The following is a 20,020-nucleotide window of genomic DNA, read 5'->3' on the forward strand; positions in this document are numbered from 1 at the left end:
AATCCATCCCAACATATTCTTAATAATAGTTCCTGCTAATGTATTTTTGAGCAAGCCAACATGATCAGGTGCCTATGAACACAAGTACAATTACTGTGCTTTATTCAACATTGTTTTTAATCTGAAGTTGGCTAAAGAGTTCTCCCGGTTGGATTAGAAATGAACAAAGTGATAAAGTCCACAATCCTGTGGGTAAAGTGCTTGCTAATTTCAGTCCCGAATTATCAAGCTCCAACTTTAAGCTAAGAACACACAAAGTGATGGAATTACTCACTGGAGAACATGGATAGGTGATGTTTCGAGTTGGGTCAAGCTGGAAGAGAGGTGGGATTGGGACAATGTTTGACAAGTGAATGGTGACAGGGATTTTTGATTGGCAGATGGTTGAAAAAAGGTCAGAGATGAAAAGACAAAACGTGTGAGATAAGAATAGAAGAGGCGCAAAATGTGAAGCCAGAGGAAGGAACATAAGTGGAAGGAGAGGGGGTGGGGTGGCGGAAAGGGAGAAATGGATACACATCCTGGTTGAGAGGGGTAAAAAAGAAGAGGGACATATGGCAGAACGAGCGCAAGTGTTGAGCGAAATGGTTGCCCAGTCTATGCTTGGTCTCGGCATTGTAAAGGAGCCAACATCAGGAGCACTGAATGCAGTTAGATGAGGTTGGAGGAAATGAACATGAACTTCAGTCTCACCCAGAAGGATTGACGTGAATCCCTGATGGATGTGAGGGCAGAGTTATAGGGACAGGTTTTATATCTCCCGCAGTTGCAGGGGAAAATGCCTGGGGAGGGGATGATTTGGGTGGGAAGGGATGAGTGAACCAATGAATTGCAGAGGAAACGGTCTCTTCGAAAAGCAGAAAGGGGTACGGACGGGAAGATATGACTGGTGGTGGGATCACGTTGAAGATGGTGAAAATTCATCATTCTCCATGAAAATATTGGAATGATGTGTTGGAAGCGGATACTGGTGGGTTAAAAGGTGAGGACCAAGGAGACTATCTTTGTTCCTTCTGGGGAGAAAGTGAGCAGGACCAATACTGTGGGACACAGAAGAAATTTGGATGAGGGATAGCAGGGGAGAAACCATGTTTACTAAAGGAAAAGGAGTAGAAGTAAACGGGTCCTTTTCACAATGGCAGGCAGTGACTAGTGGGTACCGCAAGGCTCAATGCTGGGACCCCAGCTATTTACAATATATATTAATGATTTGGACGAGGGAATTGAATGCAACATCTCCAAGTTTGCGGATGACACGAAGCTGGGGGACAGTGTTAGCTGTGAGGAGGATGCTAGGAGGCTGCAAGGTGACTTGGATAGGCTGGGTGAGTGGGCAAATGCATGGCAGATGCAGTATAATGTGGATAAATGTGAGGTTATCCACTTTGGTGGCAAAAATAGGAAAGTAGACTATTATCTGAATGGTGGCCGATTAGGAAAAGGGGAGATGCAACGAGACCTGGGTGTCATGGTACACCAGTCATTGAAAGTAGGCATGCAGGTGCAGCAGGCAGTGAAGAAAGCGAATGGTATGTTAGCTTTCATAGCAAAAGGATTTGAGTATAGGAGCAGGGAGGTTCTACTGCAGTTGTACAGTGTCTTGGTGAGACCACACCTGGAGTATTGTGTACAATTTTGGTCTCCTAATCTGAGGAAAGACATTCTTGCCATAGAGGGCGTAGAGAGAAGGTTCACCAGACTGATTCCTGGGATGTCAAGACTTTCATATGAAGAAAGACTGGATAGACTCGGCTTGTACTCGCTAGAATTTAGAAGATTGAGCGGGGATCTTATAGAAACTTACAAAATTCTTAAGGGGTTGGACAGGCTAGATGCAGGAAGATTGTTCCCAATGTTAGGGAAGTACAGAACAAGGGGTCACAGTTTAAGGATAAGGGGGAAATCTTTTAGGACCGAGATGAGAAAAACATTTTTCACACAGAGAGTGGTGAATCTCTGGAATTCTCTGCCACAGGTAGTTGAGGCCAGTTCATTGGCTATATTTAAGAGGGAGTTAGATGTGGCCCTTGTGGCTAAAGGGATCAGGGGGTATGGAGAGAAGGCAGGTACAGGATACTGAGTTGGATGATCAGCCATGATCATATTGAATGGCGGTGCAGGCTCGAAGGGCTGAATGGCCTACTCCTGCACCTATTTTCTATGTTTCTATGTTTCTATGACCTCAGATGTCCTAGAATGGATGGACTCATCTTGCGAGCCAATGCTGTGGAGACAGAGAATTTGCGTGCAGGGAATTCTCTTAGGCTCCTTTGCAAAAGGCATGCTGAAAGGAGATTTATTCCGTATAACTGTGGAAGTTGATGGGTTTGTCTTAAAGATTAATCGATAGTCTGTTCCCTGTGATGGAGACAGAGAGATCAAGGAGGGGGAGTGAGATGTCAGACGTGGTCCAGGTGAATTTGAGAGCATGGTGGAAGTTAGTGGTGAAGTGAATGCATTCAACAGATTCTACATAGGTGCAGGCGACAGCTCCGATGCAGTCATTGATGTAGTGGAGAAAGAGTTGGGAGGTGGTGCCAGTGTATGTTTGGATAGGCAAAGAAAAGTCTTAGTTGAGAGAAACTGATTATGTCTCAGTTCAAGGAAGTCCTTCCTGGTCAGAAGGAGGTGTAAAGGAAATGGATGTCCATGGTAAAGATGAGGCAATGGGGTGTTTAGGAATTGACAGATTTTGAGGAGTTGAAAGGTGAGTGAGGTGTCTCAGATGTAGGTCCAAAGGAAATGTGCAAGGGGAGATAAGATGGTATCAAAGCATTTAGAGAAGCATTCTGTGGGGCAGGAACAGACTGCTCCTTGTACATTGTTTGTGGATTTTGCAAAGATTAAGGGAGCTGATGGCCAGGTGTTTGTCTGTAGGGTCATGGCCATAGGGTAGGTATGAGGAGGTGTCCGATAGCTGATGCCTGACTTCAGAGCTGTAGATGTCAGCCTACCAGACTGCAATGGCACATCCATTGTCATTCCAATAAGCAATATTTTTCATGATCAATAGATGAAGTATTTAAGGAGGATTTGATGAAGAATTAATAGAACCCATTTACATTATCAGAAGAGTCAGGAACCAGAAGATAGAGAATCATAGTAATTGGCTAAAGAAACCAGGGATGATAGGAGGAAGATGCTTTTAATTACTTTTTATGATCAGGAATACACTCCTTGAAAAGATAATGGAAGCAATTTCAACTGTGGCTCTCAAATGGGAATTAGATAATCACATATGGAAAATACAAATTGTTGGGTTAGGAGAATAGAACAGTGGAATGCGACTGAATGGATAGTTGTGTAAAATAACTAAGTGGGCAGATTGGGAAGGAAGGCCTTCCTCTGTGTTTGAAATTTCTCATACCTCATTGAATCCTTATGACATATTAAAACACCTTAATTTGATCGTCCCTTAATTTTCAATACCCAGGGGAATGAATGGATCTTTCCCTTCACATTTCTGACCATTGTCGCTTGGTGAATGTGCCATGTATTGGCAGCAGCCACACTTGGTGTCTCAAATAATGGGGCAATTCTAATTTCTGAACTTAATCAACCATAGGAGCTGCATTCAAAACAGCTTTTCCTCGGAATTGTCCCTGATGAGCTATCCCGATAGAATATTCACCCTCTCCTCTACCCCACAAGTCTCCCACACCTAAAAGTGAAAATGATGAATGGGGCCATTCCTTTCATCAAAGAAAATTGTAAACTGCAACGTCAGTGGTAATGACACTTTAAAATACTACATTGGCATTGATATCATATGATCTACTTATAAAGGAAGAGTTACTCAGAAACGGATCCAGCATTGAAAGAACCTATATCTTAGTTGTATCTCAAATTAATTCGAAAGGATTCAAACAGGTGGCAGTGCTGCGTAGGGACTCAGATAACATGCAAAGGGGAGCCCGACAGCACAACAATCATTATTTACCTCCATGAAAGTACGACAGGGTGCACCGGATCCTTAGACCGGGTATTCGTTTTGCTATTTTTCTTCTGCTTTCACCTTTACACCAGTGGCGCCTTCTGTTAATTGCCGACACTGGACGCCAGCATTTCCCTGGAGCAGAATTGAATGTCTGCATGCAACCGCTAAAACAAACGCGGTGTGTAGGGATGCTCCGCTCAAAAACACCGCGCCAAACATCGGGGCAAGTGATCAGAGCGAGTAAAATGGGAAATTAAAAAAACAAAACAAATAAAACCTCTCCGATATTATTTGTAATGTCCCCTCACAGTTATTACACTGATAAGTACTTGTTGGTTTAGGTAAAATGGCAGGATGATTTCTTAACAAATAAAATGTCTCCAACATGATTTATGTGTGTGCCTAAATTGAAACATATATGTAATCTAATTTTGCTGATGCTTATATGTAGAAACATAGAAAACAGGTGCAGGAGGAGGCCATTTGGCGCTTCGAGCCAGCACCGCCATTCATTGTGATAATGCCTGATCACAATCAGTAACCCGTGCCTGCCTTCTCCCCATATCCCTTGATTCCGCTAGCCCCTAGAACTCTATCTAATTATCTTTTAAATTTATCCAGTGAATTGGCCTTCTGTGGCAGAGAATTCCACAAATTCACAACTCTCTGGGTGATATATTGTGTGCATATATTTACACGTGTAATCTTGCTCGTGCGTGTTCACATCTGACGATATCAATGTTTGCAAGTGTGTGATTTCATGTGTATTATGTCCCATAATCACCCACCCCAGTCCCCACAGAACCAATCATCCTCAGCCCCGAGGGTCTGCCGGAGAGATGCATACGAATGTGGTTCGTGCTGTGTGTATACAGCATATCTGTTTTCATAGGTATCGGTTTGTGTGAATGTATTGGTATTTCCCCACACGTATATCTGCATGGCATTTCCCAATCTGCAAATATCGTTCTCTCACCATCTTCTGTACAAAACAAAGTGAAGATCCGTTCCCTGTCGAATCTCTCTCTCCCCTCACCTGAGAGTTGGCTGATGCAGCTTATATCTGATTCAGGGAAACATAGGGCCGCGTGGCATGGACTGGCACAGCCTGTGTGGTACTCCCATCTCTTCCCGTACCTCGCTTATTTAATTTACAACATACCTGTATTTTTAATTAGGCGGAACAAGCCAATACTATCCCCTAAAGAGAATGTAAAGAGAAGAACAACCGAAATACCGCTCAGAAGATTAGCTCTGTAAAGGGTAACAGGTGGAAATTAAATAACTTTACAGGTTGGGTTAAAGGACCTTTTAAGAGCAGATTTAGGGATTAGTCAGATGTTATTGCTGGTATAAAATTAAACAGTGCAGAGCTCTGGGGAGTGTAGCTATCTGAGAGATTAATATATTGTGGAATTGTGTGCACAAAGCCTCGCTATTGTGGTGATGTATGAGAGAATAGTGAATGGGATGGAACATATGCAGCCTGTCACCGCAGGTGCCGACATCTGTTCAACTCGAGGCAGATGCTTATAGAAAGCGATAGAGTCTCTCCGACCCCGGTCCGTCCCATTCAGAACCCATTGCTCAATACTTAGTGTAATAAATCAGATCGCATTGCACAGCAATGTTAAGTCAACGGTGCAAAGATTTTGTAAACTATCGGAATTCACTGTGGATATTAAAAACGTGTCGGGGTTGCCAATATTTTGGTTGTTGTATAATTGTGACTTGTAAGTGCGGCGTACAGTGCCAGATAGACTATTTTGCGTGGTCCAAGCACTTTTCAAGAAGGTTGATTAGTACGATGAAAAAAACATTAAACACGCGCAACAATTACACAAACACCTGCAACCTGGCGCATTATACATGCAAACCTCAACGCAGCCAGATTTAGGGATTAAACAAACTACTTTCCCTTTAGTGAAACTAAACATTGCATAATTAGTGGGCGACTTTCAATAACACAACCAGGCAGTGGTTTGGCAGAGGAAATGTTGAATTTAAAGTGTATTGATATATCGATCTCGGTTTTACCCCCCTCCCCCCTCCATCTGGCGAGAGCTTCGTCTAATGTTAGCCCGTGTGTTTAGCGATACGCTAAAATTAAAATGTATTAATCGAGGATTTTAAGAACATTACAGAATGCCTCCCGCGTGGCTGTTTAAGCGCCGATCTGCGGAATCGCATCAAAATAGCAGTAAATTTGAATTTCACGACATCTCAGCCGTGACTATTCGTTAAAACAACAGCATTTCATTGCTGAATTTCAGGTGTTTTGGGCGCCCTGAAAAAGAAATCATGAAACGCTTGTTTTTTATTCATAAAGGAGCGCTCCATTTAATCACAACCCCCCATCAACGAATGACCATATTTAGCAATTAGAGCAGGAAAAGGGCCCATGTTATGAGAATAAATCAGATATAATATGCACACTTCTCTGTGGCTACCAATCTGTTAGCTGGGAGCTGCAATATGATCATTGTAGAAACCGTAGCATCAAGTTGTGTGCAATCCTCTGTCACAAGCCGAAGGGGCTCTTCCAATCAGGTTGATAATCAGAGCCGGCAGATGTTCGGAGCAGACATCGGCACGCGACCGCCCTCAGCTCCACAAGAAAACTCAGCAAATAATCTTCTAGTGAAAGATTTGTTTTACTGCATTGTACGGGACAGTGCACAAAAACTTGTCTTCCCCACCACTTCCCCACCACTTCCCCACCACATCCCCACCACTTCCCCACTTTCTCGTATAATCTGCCCCTTAAGCACAGCAACAATGAGGGGATGAGAGAGAGGGAGGGAGGGAGGGGGGTAGAGAGGGAGAGGGGGTAGAGAGGGAGAGAGGGGGGGGAGAGAGGGAGGGGAGAGAGGGGGGGGGAGGGAGAGGGGGAGAGAGAGGGAGAGGGGGGAGAGAGAGGGAGAGGGGGGAGGGAGAGGGGGGGGTGGGGGGAGAGAGGTGGAGAGAGAGGGGGGGAGAGGGGGGCGAGGGACAGGGGGGGGAGAGAGAGGGAGAGGGGGGGGGGGAACAGAGAGGGAGGGGGGGGGAGAGGGAGAGAGAGAGCTGGAGCACTCTGAGATTGGGCAGTCTGGTGTATAAAGACACGTACCAAGCAGCTGGTCTGGTAATCTGATCTGTGGACAAAAAGGAATGCCCCCTCGGTTCTAAGATCACAGGTAAACATACCAGTTTTGTTATGAAAATGAGTCTTGGGACTCGCCGCAGCAGATGATTTTCGATGGATGGCAGTGTTTGAAAAGGTAGACAAGAGAGCTTTGTATCTCTCATCTGCTTTCCCCAGAACTGGATGAGCCACGCGACTAGCGCATTCATATTCTAATCAGCACATGCCAGGCACCAGCTCGGAGACTTTCTGCTCAATTCCTCAAAGTTAGAAAAAATGAAAGGGGGTGGAGATGGTAATTTTAAGAATTATTCTCCGATCTAACTTACCCGCAGGCGCACCTCCATTTCAAGTTGTTTACAAATAACTCGCGCAAAAAAACATATTACAACACGTACGCAATGTTTTTAGGACAGCGTTAGGCAACAATACAACGACTCACTTGTAATGAATTCCATTAGTGCCAATGCCAGGACATGCTCTCTTTATTAAATTTCTGATTCATTTCAATATAATATTAAACTTCCGATTCTAATGCCACCATCCCATTTTCGTTTTACGCCCAGTTCTCTTTTATAAGATATTTCCTCAGAAATATAACATTAAATTACTGATCTCCCAATTTCACAGTACATTTAACAGGTTCAGTTACATTTTATACCTTAAAGTCATGACCGTATGGAATATTTGATTCAACCAAGCGATAAATCCGTCAAATGTAACCATCTTCCGCACTTGTATTCCAGTGATGGATATTGTACCTGGCGTTTTAGGACGTGTGGCTGTTTTTGATGTTTTTGATAGGACATGTCCATTTTTTCTACCTCGCCTTCTTGATAAAACGAATGCATTTAGTTCTGTTACAGTTTCACACGCAGACGCAAACACGCAAATCACAGCACCTGCTCAAGGCAGATTACATCTGATGTATTGCAAGGACGGAATCGTTGAAATCAGATTTAATGGTGGGCTATTAAATAAACAAGTTAACCAATTGACAAATGTATGACATCAAAAGGTTCATTGCGGGGGTATTAGCACGATTTCTCCAATAAATGAATTATCTGTTACATTTCTAGTAAAACCACGTGATGTAACCAATATGTGCACTTTAGGGTTTATAGATTTGTTCTGATTTATCAATGGGGAGACAGAGAGTAAATCCCTTAGTAATGGACTATCTAAGCCATATGTCATTTGTCATACCGTTACAGGTTATTTTGAGCATGCTTTTGTGCAGCACTGATCGGAGGATCGCATTTGCAAGTAAAGTCATACAGAGACATGCCACTTTCAGTGGAATAACGCCATTTGTTTGGAGCAGATGGCTGGCTATCTGCTGACCGCGTCTGAGGCGTGTCGTACCCCTTGAGATCGAATCCCCCAAGGGTTCCTCTTGTCTTGATAATGAAAATTAAACTGGGAAGAAAAAAAGCTGAATAGTTGGACCTCGAATCCCCAGCGCTGCCCTCTCTTTGTTCCCTTAGTTACTGGTGGACAGGAGTTAAACTCCAACAGGCTCCAGCAGAACCACTTAAGTTAAACAGTCTCTCTGTCTCATTCCCCCCATCTCCCTCCCCTTCTCAAACTCAGGCTTAGCCATCCAGGAGGAGGAGGAGGAGAAGAGAGAAAAGAGAGCTTTCTGCCTGATTTCACGAAAACAGAATCGCGTGGCATAAATTAAGTCCGAAAAGAATAACTGCACTGGCACGGATTGCCATGTTTTAGTATGCCTTTCAGTCACGGTTTTCCGCTGCAATCGAGAAATCTGTACCCCGTCAATTCAACAAACGCATGCTGGGCGGTTGAGAAAGGCACATTTTTTTTGTCGCTTTAAACCCTTGCGCGTGGAACCTATTTACGCTTGAATATTAATAAAATTGCGATGCATTAAGTTTTTGCAATGCGTTAACATGCAAGCCATTATCTGGCGTCTGTGTATTAAAAAAAACCTCTTTGGAGGACATTGTTTAGAAAAGCAAAATCTTTTGAATCACTTGTTGCTTCCTTTCATAACAGTACACATTACAGCCGCGGCATCAGCAGTCTCTCTCTTTGCAAAGTCAATGTTTCTGCGATTGGCTCTAGATAAATTGAGTTTCTCCAAGTCATTGCACGCCTCGTGTAAAAGTAATCCGGCCAGATGAGCCATTAATGCGGCAGGAAACCGTATAACACAAGGATGCATTTTAAAACGATAACAATAAAAGGCACTTCCATGTGAACTCTCCGCGGGTGTTTTTCTTAATATATAGCGAGGAGCCAAGGTAGATATTCCCGCGACTGAAACGTACCATAAAGAAAACAGCTTACAACAAACTTGACCGATAAGTTTTTTTCAGTGAAGTCTAAAGATCCGCTTCCACAGCTGTTCATAAATCTTTACACTGATAGTGGTGAGCGCGGTCTACTAAAATAAAAGATTTTTCCCTTTAAATTTGAGTTACGATAGATTTTTTTTAATATACAAAGAAATAAACCTTTTCATGAGTTGGGTTTTATGAACTTTTGGTGTTGTTGTGCACTTTTGTACATATACTGTGTGTGTGTGACGGTTGGTCAGTTGGTGTGGATGTGTTTGTTTGTTGGCCGGATTGAGCGCAGGACCAGAGGGAAGGCAGCGTGCGCCAAGGGGAGCTGCTCTATTGTAGGGAGCAGGTGCTTGCTGGCATTACCATACAGCTGAGAGCACAATGAGTCGCCTTGAGCTCAACAATAACAACTGCCGTAATGACAGCCACGCGAACGACACACACCCACCAACTTTTCTCCCCTCACTGACACAGCTTTACAGAAACACACACATACAGAGTCAAAATCCATAAATGCTCTAACTTTCATCGGATATCTCAAACTTCTGCCCCGACCATTCTCCCGCCCCTCAAATTGCTTGCAGAAAGTAAATAGCTCGCGCGGAAAGTGGGGAGAGGGAGTTTCATTCATAACACGCCTCCCAGTGTCGCTATTCCGTTAACTAATAAATTGTAAAAAATTGATGGAAACTTGTGCGGATGTTTATATACAACATATATGTATTTGTTAGAATTTAAATGAGTTTTTGTGTGTGCTAGGAGAATTGCCCATTTTACAGCTCACTGGACATTTGGATCCATTGAGGAGGGCAAGACCGGCCCCTTTTGTAACATCTCGACAGATTGGGGGGGGGGAGTTGGTCGAACAATCTGTGTGTCATTAGGAATGCAGATCCCTTGTTGTATATAAAGGCAGGACAAGGCGCCTGGTGCATCAGTCTTCGAGTGTTGCGGATCGGAGTGGGAGTGGTTTAGGTAACGCGTGTGCTTTGCGTAAAGCACAGAGAGGCACGGAAAGACAGACCGAGAGGCAAAGCATAAAAGTAGGAGGATAACAAATGCGATAACCTCCTGGATCCGACCTTATCCGAGAACATCAGTGCTCTCTTTTCTTCTCTATTTAGAATCTACCATCTTAAAATAAAAGCTTCCACTGGAATTATTGACTGAACTAAGAATTTTCAAGCTGTTCCTAAATTTCCCGGGATCGTCTCGTTGCACAGGGTGTTCCCTTCTGGAATTAAAATCCGAACGTCTGGGGTAAAAGAGGCTCAGAAAGACAGCCCACGCGAGCCAGACGGAGAGGGAGAAAGGAAGGTGCTCGTTCGGCCAGTGTGCGCATCGATCTTTAGCCCGCTGCCCTCCAGCCACGGAGCCTCATTGAGAGGAGCTGTCAGTCATTGACGCAAGGGCGGTTCTGTGGAGAATTGCAGCAGGCAGAGGATTTGGGAGAGGAAAAACAGAAGCATTCTCAGTGGAGCTGGGAGCGGCGAGGCTTAGTCCGGGCTCTCCCTTCCATAAAGGCGAAGTGAAACGGTGCTCTCAGCCATGGCCCGTCACAACCTCTGCCTCTTCATCACGGTATTTGCCACGCTTCATCAGGTAAGCACAGCTGCTCCTGACTTACCCCGCTACATACATTCAAACAGTCGCTCACATCTTCAGCAATCCTTTCGCGGCTTTTTCCCCCCCTCCCTCTTACACCCCTTTATTTTCGCAGGCCTCCCCTTCTGGGGTGTTTGAGCTAAAACTACAAGAGTTTAACAATCGCAAAGGTTTGATTGGCAACGCGAACTGCTGCAAAGGCGGCTCGGCTTCCAACTACGGGCTGCCTTGCGAATGCAAGACCTTCTTCCGTGTGTGTCTGAAGCACTACCAGGCGAACATCTCCCCGGAACCTCCGTGCACCTACGGCAGTGCCCTCACCCCTGTGCTCGGCTCCAACTCCTTCTCCATCCCGAACGCGGAAGCATTCAACAACCCCATTCGATTCCCCTTCGCATTCACCTGGCCGGTAAGTTGCATCGTTGAAGAATTAATGTGTGCGAGAGAGCGGTGGGAGAAGTCAATGTGGCGCTGAAGTTGGTATATGGGGAGCCGGGCTGTGAAGCTGAACAAGCGTCTCCTCTGGAGTAAAAATAGTTAATGATGTGGGAAACCTCACAGACCCTAACTGGCAATTTTCAGCCCAGCGTGAGATTCCAAACGGCTTCATTTTACAATGTTATGTGTGAAGGTGGTGAAATTAAGCGTGAAGATGGTTAACAATCGCAGCCTCTGCCAGTATCCTGTGCCGAGATTATAAACACACTTCTGATTAAGGATCCGCTCCTAATGTTTCAAACACAGAGGCAGCAGAGATTACGTCTATCTAGGCGAGTGTGAAGGGCGGCATTGATCTGATTTCCTTTTTTTTTAAAGAAGCAATTTTGAAGCTTTAGATGACTCTATTTTCTTCTAAACAGGGGACTTTCTCTCTGATAATCGAAGCCTTACATGAAGACCCCACCGATGACCTCAGCACAGGTAACTTCCTCCACCCCCTCCCCCTACACACACACACTTCTCGTAATCTCCACCCCCCACCCTTTTCATTAAATTCCACTGAGATATGTATAATTTTTAATTATGTGTACGGTTTCCCCATTCTTCGTGGCTTCCAGATAATCCGGATCGTCTTATCAGCCGCCTGGCTACCCAGAGACACCTCGCCGTGGGGGACGAGTGGTCGCAGGATGTCCATATTAGCGCCAGGACAGAACTCAAATATTCTTACCGCTTTGTCTGCGACGAGCATTACTACGGGGAGGGCTGCTCCGTCTTCTGCCGCCCCAGAGATGATGCCTTCGGCCACTTCAGCTGCGGCGAAAAGGGTGAAAAGATGTGTAACCCGGGCTGGAAGGGGACCTACTGCGATGAATGTGAGTGCACATTTCCCATTGCACGCCGCCACTTTAATAGGGCAAGCCGCACGCTCAATCAACAGCACTTTTAACTGCAAATAGTCCAATTTTAACGCGACAACGCTCCTGTTCTTAAAATGTTTTAGCATTTATTTTTGGATAAAGTATAAGTTGGGTTTGGGGAGCATGTGTTCGGTTTCCTGCTAATACCATATATTAAACAGCCATTAAATTTACCGACACATACAGGCTGTATTGACTTTATGCTTCAGCCCATGCAACAGCGACAACTCTGAGCCTTCCGTTCACTCTAATTGGGCCATCTCACTCGTGCGGTGACAATTGAGCGAGCGGGCGGGCGGTGTGCCGGGGCGCGGATGGGCGGGCGGGCGGCCGGCAGGCTGGCTGGCGGTGGCGTGTATTGTTGTCGAGAGCACACAAGTCCACGAGGGCAGCTGCGCTGTGGGGCTGAGAGGCGGCGAACAATGAGGCAGCTGTCTTGCCGCAGCCAGCCTGCAAACCAGCTGTCCACTCTTATCTGTGCGCGCACACACACACACACTAGATATGAAGGGGTGGAGTTTTTGGGAGGGGGAGAGGAGAGAGAGAAAAAGAAAAACAGATTTCAGACCGACATTGAAGTTGGGGAGAGCGGGACAGGCAATAAAAGCAAACAAAAATAACAACTTTGAGGTCTCTTTATACAGTAGCTTCGTGATCATCAGTTATCAGAAACTTCCCACCCAGAAATAAATGCACAATCACTTCCTTGCAAAAATATTTTCTGTCCCCATCTCAACGTGTTCCTTTTTTGTATTAAACTAAAGTTGTTTAAAGGGTTGTCAAACTTGATATGTTATTTTTGTTGAAAAAAAAAATAAAATTGAAATTTCCCTCCCCCAGCTATCTGCCTTCCTGGCTGCGACAAACAACACGGATTGTGCGAGAAACCTGGGGAATGCAAGTGAGTAATGAGAGCTGCTTGTTCCCCCTGTTGGTTGACCGATAGATAAAAGAGGTGGTAAATGATCTGTATCGGAAGGTGCGTGGGAATAGAAGGCATCTTCCAAAGTTCAAAGAGGTTCATCTTCTGGTGGCTGTTAGGTACATCTTGGAAGCCTGGGAAACTTCAAGTCTTTGGGGATCAAGTAACAAAAGGAAAACATTGCTGTTAACTCGAATTTACACTACCCTACCGGGAAGTAAATTTACTATTATTACCAAGCTAAACGAGTGTAGGGAGACGTATTTCAGTTCTCGTTATTCTGCAACTGAACAGCTGCTCAGCGCGCCCTCTATTGGCCCATGTGGCCTGCAGAACTGGACTAGGCTGGGACTATATTTCATGCAACCTCAACAGTATTGACCATTCGGTAGAGATTGATCATTTCACAAAATTAATTGAATATATTTTTATTGTTCCTACCCCACCTTCACTGGCCAAAATAAGCTAATCTTAAATCTCTTTCAAATGGGCATATCTTTTTTCAGGATGTGGGCATTGCTGGGAAAGCCAGAATTTATTGCCCACCTATAATTGTTCTTGAGAGGGTATAAACCATCTTTCATTATGACTTATGGTCAAATTATTAACAATTTGTGCTGGTGTTAGTTCAGGCCTCTGGCTCGCTAATGCAGAGATTTAACTACTGCTGAACAGTGCTTCCCCACTATATCCAATCCCGCACACTGTGAATTGGTGATGCAAACATTAGTTTTATTTCCTCATCAACTAATGTTTTCAGTCCAAAGTATCAAACTTTTTACAGTCACATCAGATTTCTCAGTCTTGCATTTTGGTATCCCTGTCTGTTTTTCAGTTCTTCACATCCAAATGATTGAGCAGCTTGTTCTAAAACTGTACATTTTGAAAAATGTAATATTACCCAAGGCTTAAAATGGTGCATCCTATTTCCTTCTCACATTAATTTATCATTACTATAGTGAGCAGGTAGTGTTATTGTGATGCTGCAACTAGCAATATTACTGTTACGTTCTCTATGGCAGTTAAGGGTAGGAAATAAATGATGGCCTTGCTTCTGATGCACATATCACATAATCAAATACATAACAATTTTAGGAAAGGAAAACTGTATGTTCCATGTTTTACTTACATTTCTTGTAGATTTATTCACATTCTTAAACGTTTTTATTTTTCTTTAATTTCTAGATGCGGGGTGGGATGGCAAGGACGTTACTGTGATGAGTGCATTCATTATCCAGGGTGCCTTCATGGAACATGTCAGCAGCCTTGGCAATGTAACTGTCAGGAAGGGTGGGGCGGTCTGTTTTGCAACCAAGGTAAGATCTATCTTTCACAAAACTCCAATGTTTTATTTGATATTTTAGTGTTTGTTAAATTTCTTCTGTGAATGATCGATTCTTTTTTTTTTTCCCTCTTCCAGATCTGAATTATTGTACACATCACAAACCTTGCAAGAACGGAGCGACATGCACAAACACTGGTCAGGGGAGTTACACTTGTTCTTGCCGCCCTGGCTTCACTGGGTCCAACTGTGAAATAGAGATCAATGAATGTGATGCTAATCCCTGCAAAAATGGTGGAAGCTGCACAGTAAGTGAGCGTGTTCCGTTAAAAACATCTGTCTTTTAAAAAAATGTAATACAGCTCTTTCTAACATGGATAAGTAACCATTGCATTGAAATCTAATTCTAGGATCTGGAGAACCAATATTCTTGTACCTGCCCACCTGGATTCCATGGGAAAAATTGTGAACTGAGTGCTATGAAATGTGAGGACAGGCCCTGCTTTAATGGAGGGAGATGCTCGGACAGACCTACTGGTGGATACAGCTGTCAATGCCCAGCCAGTTACTCTGGGTTCAACTGTGAAAAGAAAATTGATCACTGCAGTTCTAGCCCTTGCACCAATGGTGAGCAGGAATGTAAATTTTTAGGTCATACTGGTTAAATTACTGGGTAAATTACTGGATTAGTATCCAATGTCATGGGACGTTGATTGGGAGAAAGATTTGGACTCCTGCTTCAACAATTAGGGAATTTAAAATCAAGTAGTTAGGTAAAAATGGAATTAAAACCCCCACAGTAATAGTGACTATGAAATGATCAGATTGTTGTAAAGGTTATTTGGTTCACTAACAATCTTCGGGGAAGAAATCCTAACCAGTCTGGCCTTTATGTGACTTCAGATGTGCGCAGGACCAAATCTGTGTTGTACCCAGTAAGAAAATCTCTGACAGCCTGGTGCTGTTTGGGGCTACCATCATGTATATGTGGGACAGGAGGGTGGGCATTTATCTTGCTAGCTTGGACCAAGAAAAGGGCTTTGACATTGCACAGGTATATGGTTTACATACATAGTCCTGTAGCAACACCGTGGGTCAGGAAGCATCTCTGGAGAACATGGATGCGTGATGTTTCAGGTCAGGGCCCTTCTGGTTGATAGTTCCTTGTTTCTGCAGGGTAGATACCCTATGTAAATCCAATTGCTCTACATAGACTTCAGTAGTGCAGTCCAAATTAATTGGTTGGAAACGGATAAACTTCCCAATCAAATCTGGAGTCGGGCAAGTTGACGACTCCCATGTCTTGTTCGTATGTTCTATAGAACCCTTTGCCAAATCCATCAGGAAGGACTTGGGCATATGAGGCACTACATGCTAAGGTTCTACCTGTCCCCGGTCTTGTAATGGATGTGCTTGGCTTCTTTGCATGGCAATATTCCATTCAGTTGGACTTTCCTTGCTGTCGTTTATAGAAAGATTTCAGCAGGAAAATGCTTTTGACCCTACATCCTTCTGGTGGTTGTCAGCACAGAATGGAGAAAGATAGGATGGACGAGGTGGTTTCTGAAGCAGACTGCCAAAATCATTTGGCAGAATGTCTCATTGCCAGACCTCTACTAACAAGTACCACGACCTTGCTTGGTTGACAGTGAGAGGGGCCTTGCAAGTCAGAACCTCAGCACATGGTTGAATTCTCACTTCCAATTTGTGGTCTGTGTGTTTGTAAAGAGGATGCAATGGGGCATGTTGAGCTGTGTAATAAAGGACTCTCTGATCTCTGGGGATGCATACTGAGACAAACATCAGGTGTTACTGGAAGATCATCAACTTGGCATAAGATGCACTTTGGTCTGCCTGAAACATGTTGGTCTCCCAGTACAACAAGATGCGTGTAAGTGAATGCAGCCAGTTGGCACATTCCAGGCTGCAGGAATACATGCTGACGAGCAAAGGCTTTGTGGTGAAGGACTGCAATCTGAAGTCTTGGTGTCACTGGTTTTAGAGGCTGGGTCCTAGGCGACTGGGTCCCCTCCCAAAGAGTATATAATCAAAGGAGTGCTGGAGTAGCTCTAGTGCTTTGTCTAAGATTGTCTGTAGATTGGACAATGCTATGCATGTAAAGAAAGCTATGTGGTGTTATATTTTTTAATTGAGTATATTTAATTTTAAATAAAATTAAAATTTGAAATAAATTAAAACATAGAACACAGTATAGTACAGGCTCTACTGCCTAGTTATCTGTATTCTTTAAGCCTTTTAAACATCTATTTTCTTCACCTGATAATATATGGTCTAATTCACAAGTTCATGAATTCTCTCTCACAACCTTTACATTGTCGTTCCTCCTTTAAGATGTTCCTGACATCCTGAACAACTTTTGGTTACTTTTGTATTACCACCTTCTGTGACCTGGCATCATATGTTGCCTGACCACCCTTACCTGAAGCACCTTGGGACATATTACTTTGTTAAAACCTCGTTAAATAAATGCAAGTTTTCATTGTAAGAATTGAATCATATAACTGAAGATCTCTTTTTCCTGTTTAGATGCTCAGTGTGTTGACATTGGGAATTCCTACATATGCCAGTGTCGCGATGGCTTCATGGGCAGAAACTGTAATATTGATGCTGACAACTGTGCGAGTCTGCCTTGTCTTAATGGTGGAACATGTCAGGATGGAGTTAATGACTACACCTGCACCTGTCTGTCTGGATTTAATGGGAAGAACTGCAACATCTCTCTCAGTAAATGCCTCAACAACCCTTGCCACAACGGGGCGACTTGCCATGAAAGAAATGATCATTACATCTGTCAGTGTGCCCATGGGTATGGTGGCCTGAACTGCCAATTCCTGTTGCCAGAGCAGCCTCGGGGTCAAACTGTTATAATTGACGTTAAGGATAAATACACGGATGCTGAGAACAAGGGCCAGTTCCCGTGGGTTGCCGTGGGTGCTGGGATTATTTTGGTCCTGATGCTACTCTTGGGATGTGCAGCAGTTGTTGTCTGCATGCGGGTAAAGCTTCAGAAGGGCCAGCACCAGCCTGACATCTCCAAGAGCGAGATTGAGACAATGAACAACCTTACTGATTGCCATCGTGAGAAAGACATTTCCATTAGCATCATTGCCGCCACACAGATCAAAAACACCAACAAAAAAGTGGACTTGCAAAGTGAAAGCTCTGCAGAGAGAAATGGCTACAAGGTCAAATACCCTTCAGTGGATTATAATTTGGTGCACGAGTTAAAGAATGAAGACTTCCTTAAGGAGGAAAATGAACGGGGAGATGTCAATACTCCGGAATCAGAGCACAAAAATGCTCCACAGCACAATGGGTAAAAAAAAAAAATCAGTTTGCTCTTTATTTGATACAGTGAATGTGGATGTTATCTGGGATATCCAGTCCATTGTTGGGAAACCCAGTCAATTGCCTAGCAACCTAACTCTTGCTTTTGTCTCAAACTAACAGTGAACCATCAGAAAGGAAGCAGCCAGAGTCCACATATTCTGCCTCAAAAGACATCAAGTACCAGTCGGTATACGTCATATCAGAAGAGAAGGACGAATGTATAATTGCAACTGAGGTTAATACTTTTCTTTACCCTTCCTTAATTCACATCCTAACAAGTGAAGACATTAACTAAATGTTTGTAGTATAACCAGTTTAACAATGCTTTGCCATTCCACACAGATTTTGCTTACAACTAATTATGATGTTCTGGTGGCCAAAACCAGCAGCTGACAGTGAATCTATTTGCTTTCTCCACAGGTGTAAAATGGAAGGACAATAATTGTCTTGCCAAGAAGAGATTTTTCTCCAATAAACTGCTGCTTAGATTGAACTGGTTCTCTGCCGAAACTGGCAAGAAGACTCGAAGGACAGACAGCAAGCCAGGACCTGTACTCGCCTGTTGCACTGCCTTTAAATGGCATTTAAAGAAGAAAATCCATTGCACTATGGACCAACAGTTGCTTCCTGTATTTTCTAAATGGGCTTAATGTCTGAACAGAAAGCCTGCACTGCCTTTGAGTGTAAATTCAGGAGAAGTATGAGAAATGTTCTCGTACTGGAGATGCAAATGCTGCCTCCAATGCCTTTCTTTAGACATGGAACTATTTTCTAATGTGCGAGTGGAGGAGGAAAAGTAAACACAAGTATTCTTTCAAGCGCCGAAATATTTTTAGAACTTGCTTGTGCATTTAAAGGTTCTTGAAGTTCATTTCACATAATTTAAAATTCTGCTATATATGTAAAAAGGAAAAGGCACTTCGGTTCTATATGTCTATATTTTGTACATATTCGTATTTATAGAAACAGGTGCAAAAAATTATTGGACTTGTTTGTATTGGTTTTTTGTTACTGAAGAAAAGTGTTTTATAAATATTTTTTCTAAATAAATGAAATTGATTATAATTTTCTGATGTTCTCCTAGTTCTGTTTTATTCATTCTGCAGCATATTCTCTGATTTTATGTTCAAACCTATATTCCCATTACACTAAAACAAAAGCTCCTCAAGGGTTTCTGTCTATCCCAATTGTATCTTCCATTTTTGAAAGAGTAACATTTATACATATTTAATTTAAAGCTATTTAAAGCATCTTTTCAAATAAAACAATTGGAATTTGCATCTCCCTAAACTTGAATATTTCCAATAACATTATTTGATTACTTGAGTTGTAAAAATAAAAGGTATAATAACTCATTGGAGCTCTGATATCGTTTCTGTTTCTACTTTATTTTCACTAGGATTCTGACCTCTGAATTTGTGCTAATATAATGTATTATTTCACAGTGTACAAGGTTTCCTGTTTACTTTTTACTGAGTTTCCTCTGTGTAGTTTGTTAACAAATCAACCTAGACAGATTTAAGCTACTTAATTTGGCAGCGGTTAGTGTTTTTCCTAATTCCCATATCCTTGGGGTGCAATTCATTCAGAAACCACTTTGCATTTCTTGCCCAATTCACTTCCAGAAATCGAAACATCCATTAGACAGACATTTAAATTGACAAAACATAGTGAGATACAGATCTAACACTGGCAACTGGGATTAATGTAGATGAGCAAAATGGTCAGCATGCCATGGTGGTATGAAGATCCAAGAAAGGAGAGAGATAGAGTAATGTGGCTGAATTGATAAATTCTCATCTGTAAAATAATTAATTCAGTTTGAACCCTCTCAGTTTTTTTTTTGAGAAAGTGAAACAATTTTTTTAAGTTCTTCCTGAGCAATTTACCTATTTTGATTTCTGTGCAGGGTATCAAATTGTCTTTAAAATTAAGAAATGCAGACATTGAAGTGTGGGGGGGGGGGGGGGAAAGTAAACACTGGAAACACGCAGCAAGTCTATAGGAAGAAAACCACTTCATGTCAAAGCTCCTTTATTAGTTCTATTTCTCTTCCACAGATGCTGCATGATCTGTTGAATGTTTCCAGCATTTTTGTTTTTTGCAGCAGATTGTCCTATTTATTT

At 43.0% G+C, this 20,020-nt stretch overlaps 1 protein-coding gene across 1 annotated transcript; it reads left to right on the forward strand.

Moving 5' to 3' along the window:
• Window positions 1-10,305: 10,305 nt before the first annotated feature.
• Window positions 10,306-18,963, forward strand: dll1 (delta like canonical Notch ligand 1). The gene is made up of 11 exons (XM_033025915.1): window positions 10,306-10,975; window positions 11,094-11,387; window positions 11,839-11,899; window positions 12,037-12,294; window positions 13,180-13,240; window positions 14,447-14,577; window positions 14,682-14,851; window positions 14,954-15,170; window positions 17,091-17,880; window positions 18,015-18,129; window positions 18,315-18,963. Exons 1-11 carry the CDS (start codon window positions 10,922-10,924, stop codon window positions 18,318-18,320), a joined length of 2,157 nt encoding a protein of 718 aa, XP_032881806.1. The 5' UTR covers window positions 10,306-10,921; the 3' UTR covers window positions 18,321-18,963.
• The last annotated feature ends 1,057 nt before the right edge of the window (window positions 18,964-20,020 follow it).

This window comes from Amblyraja radiata, chromosome 8 (assembly GCF_010909765.2).
Source record: "Amblyraja radiata isolate CabotCenter1 chromosome 8, sAmbRad1.1.pri, whole genome shotgun sequence".
Classification (NCBI taxonomy): Eukaryota; Metazoa; Chordata; class Chondrichthyes; order Rajiformes; family Rajidae; genus Amblyraja; species Amblyraja radiata.

Coding starts and splice junctions, on each gene's coding strand:
- dll1 (XM_033025915.1), top strand. CDS start 10,922: ATGGCCCGTCACAACCTCTGCCTCTTCATCACGGTATTTGCCACGCTT. Junction 11,900..12,036: donor CACCGATGACCTCAGCACAG/GTAACTTCCTCC, acceptor CGTGGCTTCCAG/ATAATCCGGATCGTCTTATC. Junction 12,295..13,179: donor GGGGACCTACTGCGATGAAT/GTGAGTGCACAT, acceptor TCCCTCCCCCAG/CTATCTGCCTTCCTGGCTGC.